Raw genomic sequence first — 15,293 nt, forward strand, 5'->3', positions numbered from 1 at the left:
TGTGGTGCTGGAAAAGACTCCTAAGAGTCCCTTGGACAGCAAGGAAATCAAACTAGTCAATCTTAAGGGAAATCAACCCTGAATCCTCTTTGGAAGGACTGGTGCTGAAGCTGAAACTCCAGTATTTGGTTATCTGATGTACACAGCAGACTCATTGGAAAAAACCCCTCATGCTGGGAAAGATTGAGGGCAGAAGTAAAAAAAGGCATCAGAGGATGGATGGATGGATGGCATCACCAATGCAATGGACATGAACTTGGGTAAATTTCAGGAGATGATGAGGGACAGGGAGGCCGGTGTGCTGCAGTCCATGAGGTTGCAGAGTTTGACGTGACTAGGCAACTGAACAACAACAATTAAACGTTTCCCCATCTTTATAAATCAGATCAGATCAGTCGCTCAGTCATGTCCAACTCTTTGCGACCGCATGAATCACAGCACGCCAGGCCTCCCTGTCCATCACCAACTCCCGGAGTTCCCTGAGACTCATGTCCATCGAGTCAGTGATGCCGTCCAGCTATCTCATCCTCTGTCGTCACCTTCTCTTGCCCCCAATCCCTCCCAGCATCAGAGTCTTTTCCAATGAGTCAACTCTTCGCATGAGGTGGCCAAAGTACTGGAGTTTCAGCTTTAGCATCATTCCTTCCAAAAAAATCCCAGGGCTGATCTCCTTCAGAATGGACTGGTTGGATCTCCTTGCAGTCCAAGGGACTCTCAACAGTCTTCTCCAACACCACAGTTCAAAAGCATCAATTCTTCGGCACTCAGCCTTCTTCACAGTCCAACTCTCACATCCATACATGACCACAGGAAAAACCATAGCCTTGACTAGACGAACCTTTGTTGGCAAAGTAATGTCTCTGCTTTTGAATATGCTGTCTAGGTTGGTTATAACTTTCCTTCCAAGGAGTAAGCGTCTTTTAATTTCATGGCTGCAGTCACCATCTGCAGTGATTTTGGAGCCCAGAAAAATAAAGTCTGACACTGTTCCCACTGTTTCCCCATCCGTTTCCCATGAAGTGATGGGACCGGATGCCATGATCTTCGTTTTCTGAATGTTGAGCTTTAAGCCAACTTTTTCACTCTCCACTTTCACTTTCATCAAGAGGCTTTTTATTTCCTCTTCACTTTCTGCCATAAGAGTGGTGTCATCTGCATATCTGAGGTTATTGATATTTCTCCCAGCAATCTTGATTCCAGCTTGTGTTTCTTCCAGTCCAGCATTTCTCATGATGTACTCTGCATATAAGTTAAATAAACAGGGTAAAAATATACAGCCTTGATGTACTCCTTTTCCTATTTGGAACCAGTCTGTTGTTCCATGTCCAGTTCTAACTGTTGCTTCTTGACCTGCATACAGATTTCTCAAGAGGCAGATCAGGTGGTCTGGTATTCCTATCTCTTTCAGAATTTTCCACAGTTTATTGTGATCCACACAGTCAAAGGCTTTGGCATAGTCAATAAAGCAGAAATAGATGTTTTTCTGGAACTCTCTTGCTTTTTCCGTGATCCAGCAGATGTTGGCAATTTGATCTCTGTTTTCTCTGCCTTTTCTAAAACCAGCTTGAACATCTGGAAGTTCACGGTTCACATATTGCTGAAGCCTGGCTTGGAGAATTTTGAGCATTATTTTACTAGCGTGTGAGATGAGTGCAATTGTGCGATAGTTTGAGCATTCTTTGGCATTACCTTTCTTTGGGATTGGAATGAAAACTGACCTTTTCCAGTCCTGTGGCCACTGCTGAGTTTTCCAAATTTGCTGGCATATTGAGTGCAGCACTTTCACAGCATCATCTTTCAAGATTTGGAATAGCTCAACTGGAATTCTATCACCTCCACTAGCTTTGTTCGTAGTGATACTTTCTAAGGCGCACTTGACTTCACATTCCAGGATGTCTGGCTCTAGGTCAGTGATCACACCCTTGTGATTATCTGGGTTGTGAAGCTGTTTTTTGTACAGTTCTTCTGTGTATTCTTGCCATCTCTTCTTAATATCTTCTGCTTCTGTTAGGTCCATACCATTTCTGTCCTTTATCAAGCCCATCTTTATAAATACAGAACCACAAAAAGCAGGGCATATGTGTTTTGAGTTAATTCACTGCTATGCTTAGGTACATTCACTATATTGTATGGGATGGCAGAGAGGCTGTTTTCCTGAAATAGCTATGTTGTTCAGTTGCTAAGTCATCTCCAACTTTTTATGACCCTGTGAACTGCAGCATGTAAGCTCTGTCCTCCACTATTGCCCAGAGCTTGATCAAATTCATGTCCATTGAGTCAATGATGCTATCTAATCATCTCATCCTCTGTAGCCCCCTTTTCCTTTTGCCTTCAATCTTCCCAGCATCTGGATCTTTTCCAGTGAATTGGCTCTTACCATCAGGTGCCCAAACTATTGAGCTTCAACCTTAGCATTTGTCCTTCCAATGAGTATCCAGGGTCGATTTCCTTTAGGGTTGACTGGTTTGATCTCCTTGTAGTCCAAGAGACTCTGAAGAGTTTTCTCCAGCACCAAATTTGAAAGCATCGATTCTTCAGTGCCCAGCCTTCTTTATGACACAGCTTACAACCGTATGTGACTACAGAAAAACCATAGCATTGACTATACGGACCTTTGTCAGCAAAGTGATGTCTCTGCTTTTTAATATGCTGTCTATGGTTGTCATAGCTTTCCTTCCAAGGAGCAAGTGTATTTTAACTTCCTGGCTACAGTCACTGTCCACAGTGATTTTGGAGCCCAAGAAAATAAAATCTGTCACTGTTTCCACTTTTTCCCCTTTTATTTGCTCTGAAGTGATGGGACTGGATGGCTTGATCTTAGTTTTTTTAATGTTGAGTTTCAAGCCAACTTTTTCACTCTCATCAACAGGCTCTTTAGTCCCTCTTTGCTTTCCTACCATTAGAATGGTGTCATCTGCATATCTGAGGTTGTTGCTATTTCTCTTAGCAGTCTTGATTCCATCTTGTGATTCATCAAGCTCAGCATTTCTCATGATATACTTGGCATATAAATTAAATGAGCAGGGTGACAATATACAGCCTTCACGTACTTCTTTCCTGATTTGGAACCCGTCAGTTGTTCCATGTCCAATTCTTACTTTGCTTCTTGACTTACATACAGGTTTCTTGGGAGACAGGTAAGGTGATCTGGTATTCCCATCTCTTTAAGAATTTTCCACAGTTTGCTGTTTTCCACACAATCAAAGGCTTTAGAATAGTCAGTGAAGCAGAAGTAAATGTTTTTCTGGAAGTCCCTTGCTTTCTCTATGATCCATCTATTGTTGGCAATTTGATCTCTCATTCTTCTGCCTTTTCTGATCCCAGCTTGAACATCTGAAAGTTCTTGATTCATGTACTGCTGAAGCCTTGCTTGAAGTATTTTAAGCATAATCTTGAAAGCATGTGAAATGAGTGCAATTGTATGGTAGTTTGAACATTATTTGACATTGCCCTTCTTTGGGATGGAATGAAAACTGACCTTTTCTAGTCCTGTGGCCACTGTTCAGTTTTCCAAATTTGCTGATTTACTGAAACAACAACTTCTTATCTCTCCTTGCTACTTTCTGCATTCAGTTGAGTATATCTCTCCCTTTCTCCCTTTCCTTTCATTCTCTCCTTTCCTCAGCTATTTGTAAAGCCTTTCAGACAATCACTTTGCCTTCTTACATTTCTTTTTCTTTTGAGATGGTTTTGGTCATTGACTCCTGTACAGTGTTACAAACCTCCATCCATAGTTCTGTAGTTACTCTACCAGATCTATTGAGTCTATTCATCATCTTCATTGTATAATCATAAGGGATTTGATTTAGATCTTATCAGAATGGCTCAGTGGTTTTCCCTACTTTCTTCAGTTTTAGCCTGAATTTTACAATGATGAGATGATGATCTGAGCCACAGTCAGCTCCAGGTCTTGTTTTTGCTGAGTGTATAAAGCTTCTCCATCTTTGGCTACAAAGAATATAATCAACCTGACTTCAGTATTGACTATTTGGTGAAATCCATGTGTAGAGCCATCCCTTGTATTGCTAGAAGAGGGTGTTTGCTACGACCAGTGCAGTCTTTTGGCAAAAGTCTGTTAGCTTTGGCCCTGCTTCATTTTGTACTCAAAGGCCAAATTTGCCTGTTACTACAGATATCTCTTGACTTCCTACTTTTGCATTCCAGTCCCCTATAATGAAAAGGACATCTTTTTTTGGTGTTAGTTCTAGAAGGTCTTGTAAGTCTTCAGAGAACTATTTGACTTCAGTTTCTTCAGCATTAGTGGTTGGAGCATAGACTTGGATTACTGTGATGTTGCAATGGTTTGCTTTGAAAATGAACTGAGATCATTTTATAGTTTTTATGATCGCACCCAAGTACTGTGTCTTGGACTCATTTGTTGACTATAAGGGCTACCCCATTTCTTCTAAGAGATTCTTGCCCACAGTAGTAGATATAATGGTCATCTGAATTAAATTCACCCGTTCCAGTCCATTTTAGTTTACTGATTCCTAAAATGTCGATGTTCACTCTTCAATCTTGTGCTTGACTACGTCCAACTTGATTCATAAACATAACATTCCAGGTTCCTATGCAGTATTGTTCTTTATAGCATCAGACTTTTCTTTGATCACCAGATACATCCACAGCTAAGTGTCATCCCTGTTTTGTCCAACCCACATAATCCTTTCTGCACCTATTCATAATTGCCCTCTGATCTTCCCCAGTAGCATATTGCATTCCTTCTGACTTGGGGGGCTCATCTTCTGGTGTCATATCTTTTTGCCTTTTCATACTGCTCGTGAGGTTCTCCAGGCAAGAACACTGAAGGAGTTTGCCAGTCCCTCCTCCAGTGGACCACCTTCTCTCAGAACTCTTCACTATGACCTGTCTGTGATGGATGGCCCTGCAGAGCATGGCTCATAGCTTCATTGAGTTATGCAAGCCCCTTCACCACAAGGCTGGGATCTATGAAGGGGCTATATGCTGTTTTAAAGCATGGTAGACCATGTGGAACACTCTTCTGTGATAAGTGTATCTGGAAGAGAAATGAGAATGCCACAAATACCTCATAGGAATACATTCAGGTAAATACCTTTTACTTTTTAACTCTTACCAGTCTGTGTAAATTATGTTAAACTTTCAAGTTGCTTATGATTTTTTTTTTATATTAACTCTGGTTAATTAGCCCAGATTCATCTTTTATCTTATCCCCTTTCAGTCTATCTCACTTACTTTTTTAGCAGGCTCAGAGAGTAAAGAATCTGCCTGCAGTGTGGGAGACCCGAGTTCAATTTCTGGGTTAGGAAAGTCCCCTGGAGAAGAGAATGGCAACTCACTCTGGTATTCTTGCCTAAAGAATTCCATGGATAGAAGAGGCAGGCATTCTGTAGTCCATGGGGTTGCAAAGACTCAGAGATGACTGAGTGACTAATGCATTTTATATTTGTTAAAATCATATTTGTATCAATCCAACTTTGTGAAACTGTTAACTCCCACCAATTGGACTACAAGGAGGTCAAAGCAGTCAATCCTAAAGGAAATCAACCCTGAATATTCACTGGAAGGAGTGAAGCTGAAGCTTTAATACTTTGGCCACCTGATAACAAAGAGCCAACTCATTATAAAAGACCCTGATACTGGGAAACATTGAAGGCAGGAGGAGAACGGGGCAACAGAGGATGAGATGGTTCAATGGCATCAACGACTCAATGGACATAAGTTTGAGCAAACTCTGGGATATAGTGGAGGACAGTGCAGCCTGATGTGCTGCAGTCCATGGGGTCGAAGAGTTAGTGACTGAACAGCAACAAGCAACACATAAACAGATTTTTGGGGAGGAGGCTGAAGGCCCTGAGCCCAAGTCAGTTTGGGAAGCCCTTGAAGCTTCACTCCTTTTGGAGCTGCATCAGTACTATATGGTTTCCAAGGTCTCAGGTCAAGTGGGCTGCAATTAGAGGTTCTTGATCACCATTAATGGGCTTTTCCACAGAGCTTGCATCAGATCTCTGTGCTTATATGATTTCTAATGATTATCCCCTTTGCTTTGCAGACGGTCTTTCTTACTAGCTTGATGAGATCATTAGGGAATAAGAACACTGTTCTCCTTGGTTTGGGCTTCCAGATGTTCCAGTTAGCCTGGTATGGTTTTGGATCTCAAGCATGGTAAGTCTCTCCAATAGATTCTCATGACAGATTGATCTTTTAGAGGAGCTTGAATTAGTTGAGTGTTCGTGCAAAAGAAGCAGGAGTTACTTTACTAGCATAGTGTATTCAAAATTTCAAAAACCCTTTAGCCTTAGTTTGAGGAAGGGTACAGCTAGATAATTCCACATTATTCAGACAGATTACCTTCACCTCAGCAAGCTTCAGTGAGATGTTACTTAACTAAATATATGTATCTCTTTCTCCAGCCCTCCAAAAAAATTTTTATGCCTAATTGTTAAACACATTTGTCAGTTTTTGGTGACAGCACATATAGTCAAAAAGAAAACAAGGAAAAATGACTGATTATGGCAGGATTTACTGCTATAATTAGCTGAGTGACATTGGCCAGTGACATAATCTTTATAATACAAAGTATGTGAGTTAGATGAACACTAAGATCTCCTCCAAAAGCTTCTGTACCCAGAGGCAGTTATTACTTCTAACAGTTAGATTCCTGTTAATAGGAAAGCAAGTCAAATTAAGCCCTGTGCAATAAGAAAAAGTAAAAAGAAGTGAGTACTGTTTTGTTGCGTGGCAAGTTTCCTTATGTGCCTATTACCAAATACTACAGTTCATATCTTCACTTAAAATGTTTGACTTGGTCCTTATTTTCCAACTGGAAATGAATGACACAGTTTAGAACTTTAAATGCTTTAGGTGGTTAGTAGTAGATTCTTCTTGTTCTTGGAAACCTTAATTTTAGTCCTAGGAACTTTGGTTCAACAGCTGATTCTATCAACCTAAAGGGTTTCTCCTTTTAAGTAAGGTTATTCTTGTCATCCCCAAGACAGTCTGGCCAAACAGGTTTTTAGCTCAATTGGCACTGGACTTTGCTCACACTCACGCTTAATACTAACACACATATAAGTTCAAAGGAACATAAGTTCCTTTCATTGAGACAAAGGTCTAAAGGAAGCAGACTTAGAAGTCTGCAAGATGCCATCCTGAACTCCAGGTCTCCATTTTTCTCAGTTGGTTGCACATAACACTTTATTGAGGGTAGGAAACTGAGCAGCCTAAGGGCAGTTTGGAGGCGAGCCTTTGGAAAGTACAAAGAAAAAAGTGGAAAATTGGTGAGAAAAAGTGTGGCTTTACAGAAACAAGAAATCCTTTTGAATTTCATTGAGCTTGCATTTAAAGATGACAATAGAGAAACCAGGAAGAAAAACATATTTTGACAGGTAAGATAAAGAAATGAAACTTTCCCAGCTCATGAAGTGATCAGTATTAGTATAAACAGTGTGCTGTGTAACGTTCTACGTTTAAAAAAAAAAAAAAAAAAAAAAACAATTTTCAAAGAGGAAAAAAAATAAATACAACTTAATATAAGACAACAGAAAGCATTTTGTGCTTTTGCCGCTTGTACTCTGAACAGCTCTCTCACTGGGGCTGGCCTGCCGCCTGACCACAGCCTGACCTGTCATTGCAGGATGATGTGGGCAGCAGGGATTGTGGCCGCCGTGTCCAGCATTACGTTCCCAGCAGTCAGTACCCTCGTCTCTCAGAACGCAGACTCAAACCAGCAAGGTGAGGTCACTGTCCCCCTCACTGTTTCTTTCCCTCAGTGGAGATGTACCTGCCAGAATCATGAGCATCTCTGATGTCTTTCCACATCAGCATAGAAACAGGTTACAGCTGTATGGTCCCTGCTGAACAATCATACCTCTTTACTTTGACAAATAGGAAAATTCTCTTTTCCTTCCTGATTTGATTTTATACTCATATTTTTGAAATCTGGACACAGCAAGTCAGAATACTTAGAAATACAACTATCTAATTTCTCTTTTCAGTTTTGACTCTTCTTTTATGTTACTGTCAGAATTTACTAGACTATACTCATATTTTAACAAATATCTGTTAAATAATTGATAGACTAGCTACTAAAACAATGAGTTCTTTATTTAATCACTGTAATCACTGAAGTTTCTTTAATTTGGAATCACTCAAAGTCCATTATTTACTCAGTTTAGAAAATGATTCTCTGAGCAAATAAATCTGCGTAGTTCTTGATATTTGAATTGCAGAGTGAGAGACAAAAGTAAGATGACTCTATAGAGTAGCACTGTAAATGTCTAGACTCTTCATCCTTCTTGTGCCTCTGGCTTCCCTATCAGGTACTTCTTACTGCTGAAATTAATTATTTTTCTTCTCCATCACTTAATGGTTTACCTGACTATAGTCAGAAAATAGTGAATTTTAGAAGAAGAAAAAATTTATGTCTTAGAGATCTTTAAAAAGTTTCAATAAAAAAAGAAACTAGACTGGAAAAGATAGTTTATTGGTTGCACTTATTTTTTCACATTGGAAATTAGCCATTTTATTCATATCTACTTTTGTTTTTTATTTTTTTTAACAACAGATCCATGCTGGTTATCTATTTTAAATATAGCAGTTATCATTTGAAGACCTCAAATCTGTGTTTTATCCTGTTACGGTCACTTAGCTGACAGCATCCTTGGGAGATGCTGTGGTTGAAGTAAAGGCATGAGCTATCTGAAGGATGGGCATTGCCTGGGCTCTAAGAGACTCTTATCTTGTCTCTCAGGGCATGAATTTGCTTTGGCTTCTTTTATGCTTACATGTATTAATACAGATGTTTCTAAATGTCAACAAATAAACTTATTAGAACACAGTATATTAGGTTGAATTATATTTGACTGTTTTTGACTTACAGAAATATCTATCTCATGATTCATGCTAATTTTTTACCTGCCACATGAGACACCAGAGATACCTAGAAATTGACACTTCTGGAATTTTTCAGTACAGGTGTACTTGGAGTACAGCTATCACTGTGAGGAACAGAATCTGTCAGAAGGTGCTAGAAGCACACAGATTCAGGACCCCTATGGACTGACACTTGGGCAGGGATCCAAGATGCAAAGGACAGATTTTTGTTGTAAAAGCACCATTAAATAAGTAGAAGAGGAAAATCTCAATCCGTAAAAAAGTAGAAATTGCCTATAAATTGAGAGTATTAAAATTTTTCATTTTATCATTCCGTATTTATAGGAAGATCTGTTGTTCAGGGGGGAATTCAGCCTCAAAGGGATTTTAGAGACATTGGTGTCATTTCATATCCTTATAGATCTTAGGACAGGTAGTGAGGAGAGTATTGTAAGGGCATAGAAAAGGACAAGATTTGTACAATGAATGGATATCAGTATGATGGGTACTCAGTCCAGCTTAATCAGTATTTTATAGTTTGAAAAAAAGGGCTCTAAAGTCTCCAATCTTGAGATGCTTTTCTGAGAAGACTGGCTCCCTTTTCTTTGTTCTGACTTAGGAGTTGCCCAGGGTATCATAACTGGAATAAGAGGACTCTGTAATGGACTGGGGCCAGCCTTGTATGGCTTCATATTCTACATGTTCCATGTGGAACTGACTGAGTTGGAACCAGAATTGATTTCTAACAATGCCGCCCTACAGGTAATTTGGTAATAAGCCTAGTTTTTAACAATTGTATCTGATTAGAGCAAAATCTTGTGACCTTAAATTTGGAAAGTGTTCTTATTTTTATAATATTACTATTGTATTTGACAGTAGTGTGTGTTCATTGCTTCTTGAGACTAGGGCGGGATCATTTCAGTGATAATGTCTTATGTAAAATATTTGTCTTGCCTTTGTTCAGATTCTGTTTTCACCTGCATAATTTCTGTGGTCAGAATGCTGTCCTCTGGTGAAACTGAGGCCAAATAAAAGATGAAATAACCTAAACTTCCAGCTACAAATTGAGCTGAAGTGCTTTTTCTACCTTTTATTTGCTGTTACTTCCCTGCTTCCAATCTATGTATAATATAGATTTCTGCACAAAACTGGAATTAATGTTCTTACATATACAGACTGCATGATCTCTGGTCACAGGGCAAGATTAGAGATAAACAGCTGTGCTTACATATTTGGTTAAGCTGTCGGAAAGCAGTGATTAGTTGCCCTCCATTGTATTCCAGACACCAGGCTTTGTTAGAATTTGCCATGACAGTTAATGAACATTTGCTAATGAGAAAGTAACTCACTTTTCAGTGGTGTGGTTTTTATTTTTTTATTTTTTTGGTTTATCCAGTACTAATTTTAGTTTGAAAGGCTAACCAAATTCTTCATCTTCATTTGTTTCCACACCCACCAGGGAGCTGTCATCCCAGGCCCACCATTTTTGTTTGGGGCGTGTATAGTTTTTATGTCTTTCCTGGTTGCTGTATTCATCCCTGAGTACAGTAAAGGTGGAATTCAAAAACACAGCAACAGTATCAGTGGCAGCCTGGCCAACACTCCAGAACGGGGCAGTGATGAGGACATTGAGCCACTACTGCAGGACAGCAGCATCTGGGAGCTTTCTTCCCTCGAAGAGCCTGGGCATCAGTGCACTGAGCTATAAATTCTGCAGAAAGGATTCTGTGGACGCCATCTCTGAGAGCCATGGGGGAGCCACACCACATGGAGACTTCATGGTGCTGGGGCGGGGATACCAGTGGCACCCTTCAGGGCTGAGTTTGAGAAGTAACCACCTCTGTCCCTCTGTCTTCCTCCCCTTCCTCCTCCTGTGCCTCTTACCCCATTCTTTTCCTTTTCATTATACATTAGAACTAAATAAGATTTGAAATATACTTTTCTGCAAGTTATCTGGGATCCACATTCAGACACTCAAAATCTGTGGTAGAAATGATGGCTTTCCTTTAATAATGTCAGTGTAGGAGTGATCATGTCCTTTTCAAAAGGTGCAGGATTGTAATACAACTGCTGTCTCTGACAAAATTTAAGATAAAAAATCCCATATTTTCTCCTTTCCTGTTCCTCTGAACTGTGTGCGTTTATCCCATGACAGTTTGTGAGTGGCTGCTTCAGGAGTTGCTCAGTATCAGGGATCTGTTGCCTTTGTTCTAAGGTCAGCAAAAATCTAGTCTTACTCTCCTTTCTTTCTCTACTTCCTATTCTTGGCTAGAATGAAATTCAGCATATACACCTCTGGATAGTAACAATACTGATTAGTATTATTTAATACTTTTACCAGAGGAAGGAAAATTTTTTAATAAATCTAAATCATGAAGAACTAGCAGTTCAGATTCCTGGACCTAATGTCTTGGTTAGATCCATGGTGATTTTACAGAAGAAAAGGATACATCAAGCATTCTGGTGGCAACATAGAAATTGGAGGGTGCTTGTAAGAAGGTTCTCAACAAGGTAAACATTCCTAAGTGCAGATGAGAGTTAGTAACTGGATGCCAGTGGAGTTTATATCCAAGTTTAGACTCATGTAATGTTTTTTTTACTATTTACTCCCACCCACATATCCTGTGTCCTGCTTTTGACTGTATCACATCCCTACCTTAACTGTTATATGTAGGCATTTGTTTTCAGTCTTCGTTTTCATCTGTTATCTGCATTTTAAATCTCATAGGAATATGCACAGCAAATCCCTTCCTAAAATATGGGTTTAGGAAGCTCAGTTTCACAAGTGTCTTGCTAATTTTTCAAGATGTTTTATGGACAAAGAAAACTTTACAGATTTATGTGTTTTGCTGCACGGTAAGTGGAGCATTAACTAGGGCCCATCTTTAACATAGCACTCCTTTGAAAGTTTTATAGGTATGAAATATATGTAGCTATATCATAAGGAGTTTTAATTTTCTTTGATGGGGTGCTGTGTAAATCTTGTATTTATAAATATAATGAAAGTATTGACAGAAAAAATATATATACAACTTTTATAAAGGATTGTGTACTGACTGAATACATTTAAAAGAAAATATATTTTGAAACCTGTTCTGCTATGAACAAAGATAACATATCTTTTTTTACTATGCTGTTGATTTTTAAGTTAAGCTTCCTAATGCATAATAAATTTGCAATGGATACTTTTATGTCTTTTGTATTTCTTTAAAGCAAATGGTACCATTGATCTTTAGGTTCTCCTTTGGGTGACTTTCAGCTAAAATAAGTTTTTAGTCCTTAAGCTAATGCAAAAGATATGTGTATTTTCAAAATTAGTTTCATTTCACAATCTTCAAAATGAGTTCACAACTTTTTAAAAATTTTTCAAAAAGCAGGGATACAAACAGTTACTTGTACACCCATGTTTATTAGCAGCATTATTCACAGTAGCCAAAAGGTGGAAGAACTCAAGTGTACATTGTTGGGTGAGTAGATGAAGAAAATATGGTATATACAAAAATGGAATATTATTCAGCCTTTAAAAGGATTCTAACACATGTTATAACATGGATGAACCTTAATGTTATGCTAAGTGAAATAAGCAGGATGCATACTTTTGTCACAAAAGGAAAAAAACTGTATGATTCCACTTATATGAAATATCTAGTCAAATTCACACAGAAAGTAGTGGTTGCCAGGACTTGGGGGAAATGGAAGTGGAAAGTTATTATGTAATGGATAGATTTTCAGTTTTGGGCTTTCCCTGTGGCTCAGTGGTAAAGAATGTATCTGCAATTCAGGAGATTCAGGAAATATGGGCTTGATCTCTGGGTCGGGAAGATCTGGGGAAGGAAATGGCAACCCACTCCAGTATCTTGGCTGGAAAATCCCAGGGACAGAGAGGACCCTTGCGGGCTACAGTCCATGGAGTTGCAAAGATTTGCAAGAAAAATTCTGGAGATGGATGGTGAGGCTGGTTGCACAACAATGTAAATGTACTCAATGCCATTGAACTAACCTAAAAATGGTTAAAATGATCCATTTTATTATTAGGTATATCTTGTCACAGTTTTTTTAAAACTTAGGTAGATTTTTTAAATTGAGATAGAAGTCACCATTTTAACCATTCTACAGTGTACAGTTCAGTGACGTTTAGTTCATTCACAAAGTTGTGCAACTATTAGCATCAATTCCAGAACATTTCCATCATCCCAAAAGGTAGACCCCATCCCCATTAGCAATCACTACCAATTTCCCCATGCCCATCCCCTGAAAACCAGTAATATACTTTCTGTGTCTGTAGATTTGCCTATTTTGAATGTTTCATATAAATGGAATCATACAGTATGTGACATTTTGTGTCTGGCTTCTTTTACATACCATGTTTTCAAGGTTCATCCATGTTGTATCATGTGTCAAATTTTATTCCCTTTTGAGGGTGAATATTCTATTTTGTGCATATACCAAATGCACAAAATGGAATTTTCCTTTATTCATTTATCAGTTGATAATATCATTTGGTATTTGGATGGTTTTCACTTTTAATATGAATATTAACTCTCTGTGAACATTCTTGTCCATGTTTTTTGGTGAGCATATCCTGTTAGGTATATATCAGGGAGTAGAATTACTAGGTCATTTAGTGGAGAAGGCAGTGGCACCCCACTCCAGTACTCTTGCCTGGAAAATCCCATGGATGGAGGAGCCTGGAAGGCGGCAGTCCGTGGGGTCACTGAGGGTCGGACACGACTGAGCGACTTCACTTTCACTTTAGTACTATTTAACCATTTGAGGAACTGACACATCAGCTCCACATTTTACTGTCCTATCTGTAATGTCGGAGAGCTTCATTTCTGTATTTCTTTACCAATACTTGTTAATTTCTGTTTTGTTGCCACTGTTTGTAGACATTCTAGTGGGTTTAGAGCGGTATCTCATGGTTTTGATTTGCATTTCCATAATGACTAATCGTACTGAGCATTTTTTTGTGTCCTTATTTGCCATTTATATATATATATATATATTCTTTTTTTTCTTTTTAAAGAAATGTCTATTCAAATCCTTTGCCTATTTTTGAATCAGGATGACTCTTCTATTGTTGAGTTGTAAGAGTTCTTTATAAATTCTGGACACAGTTCAGTACAGTTCAGTCACTCAGTTGTGTCCTACTCTTTGCAACCTCATGAACCACAGCACGCCAGGCCTCCCTATCCATCACCAACTCCCAGAGTCCACCCAAACCCATGTCCATTGAGTCGGTGATGCCATCCAACCATCTCATCCTCTATCGTCCCCTTCTCCTCCTGTCCCCAACCTTTCCCAGCATCCGGGTCTTTTCAAATAAGTCAGCTCTTCACATCAGGTGGCCAAAGTACTGGAATTTCAGCTTCAACATCAGTCCTACCAATGAACACCCAGGACTGATCTCCTTTAGGATAGACTGGTTGGACCTCCTTGCAGTCCAAGGGACTCTCGAGAGTCTTCTCCAACATCACTGTTCAAAAGCATCAATTCTTCAGCACTCAGCTTTCTTTATAGTCCAACTCTCACATCCATACATGACCACTGGAAAAACCATAGCTTTGACTAGACGGAACTTTATTGGCAAAATAATGTCTCTGCTTTTCAATATGCTGTCTAGGTTGGTCATAACTTTCCTTCCAAGGAGTAAGCATCTTTTAATTTCATGGCTGCAATCACCATCCACAGTGATTTTGGAGCCCAGAAAAACAAAGTCTGACACTGTTTCCCCATCTATTTGCCATGAAGTGATGGGACCGGATACCATGATCTTCGTTTTCTGAATGTTGAGCTTTAAGCCAACTTTTTCACTCTCCTCTTTCACTTTCATCAAGAGGCTCTTTAATTCTTCACTTTCTGCCATAAGGGTGGTGTCATCTGTATATCAGGTTATTGATATTTCTCCCGACAGTCTTGATTCCAGCTTGTGCTTCATCCAGTCCAGCGTTTTCTCATGATGTACTCTGCATATAAGTTAAATAAGCAGGGTGACAATACACAGCCTTGAGATACTCCTCTTCCTATTTGGAACCAATCTGTTGTTCCATGTCCAGTTCTAACTGTTGCTTCCTGACCTGCATACAGGTTTCTCAAGAGGCAAGTCAGGTGGTCTGGTATTCCCATCACTTTCAGAATTTTCCACAGTTTGTTGTGATCCACACAGTCAAAGGCTTTGGCATAGTCAATAAGGCAGAAATAGGTGTTTTTCTGGAACTCTCTTGCTTTTTCCATGATCCAGCAGATGTTGGCAATTTGATCTCTGGTTCCTCTGCCTTTTCTAAAGCCAGCTTGAACATCTGGAAGTTCACGATTCATGTATTGCTAAAGCCTCGCTTGGAGAATTTTGAGCATTACTTTACTAGCGTGTGAGATGAGTGCAATTGTGCGGTAGTTTGGGCATTCTTTGGCATTGCCTTTCTTTGGGATTGGAATGAAAA

At 39.2% G+C, this 15,293-nt stretch overlaps 1 protein-coding gene across 3 annotated transcripts in view; it reads left to right on the forward strand.

Moving 5' to 3' along the window:
* MFSD14B (major facilitator superfamily domain containing 14B) overlaps positions 1-12,044 on the forward strand; it is a 118,074-nt gene extending 106,030 nt beyond the window's left edge. For all 3 annotated transcript variants that reach the window (XM_027548908.1, XM_027548910.1, XM_027548909.1), the window contains 4 exons: positions 6,032-6,144; positions 7,616-7,713; positions 9,473-9,615; positions 10,313-12,044. In XM_027548908.1, coding sequence (XP_027404709.1) covers positions 6,032-6,144; positions 7,616-7,713; positions 9,473-9,615; positions 10,313-10,561 — 603 coding nt within the window. In that variant the 3' untranslated portion in view covers positions 10,562-12,044. The remainder of the gene's footprint in view (positions 1-6,031; positions 6,145-7,615; positions 7,714-9,472; positions 9,616-10,312) is intronic.
* The last annotated feature ends 3,249 nt before the right edge of the window (positions 12,045-15,293 follow it).

The sequence above is a fragment of the Bos indicus x Bos taurus genome, chromosome 8 (genome assembly GCF_003369695.1).
Source record: "Bos indicus x Bos taurus breed Angus x Brahman F1 hybrid chromosome 8, Bos_hybrid_MaternalHap_v2.0, whole genome shotgun sequence".
Taxonomy (NCBI): domain Eukaryota; kingdom Metazoa; phylum Chordata; class Mammalia; order Artiodactyla; family Bovidae; genus Bos; species Bos indicus x Bos taurus.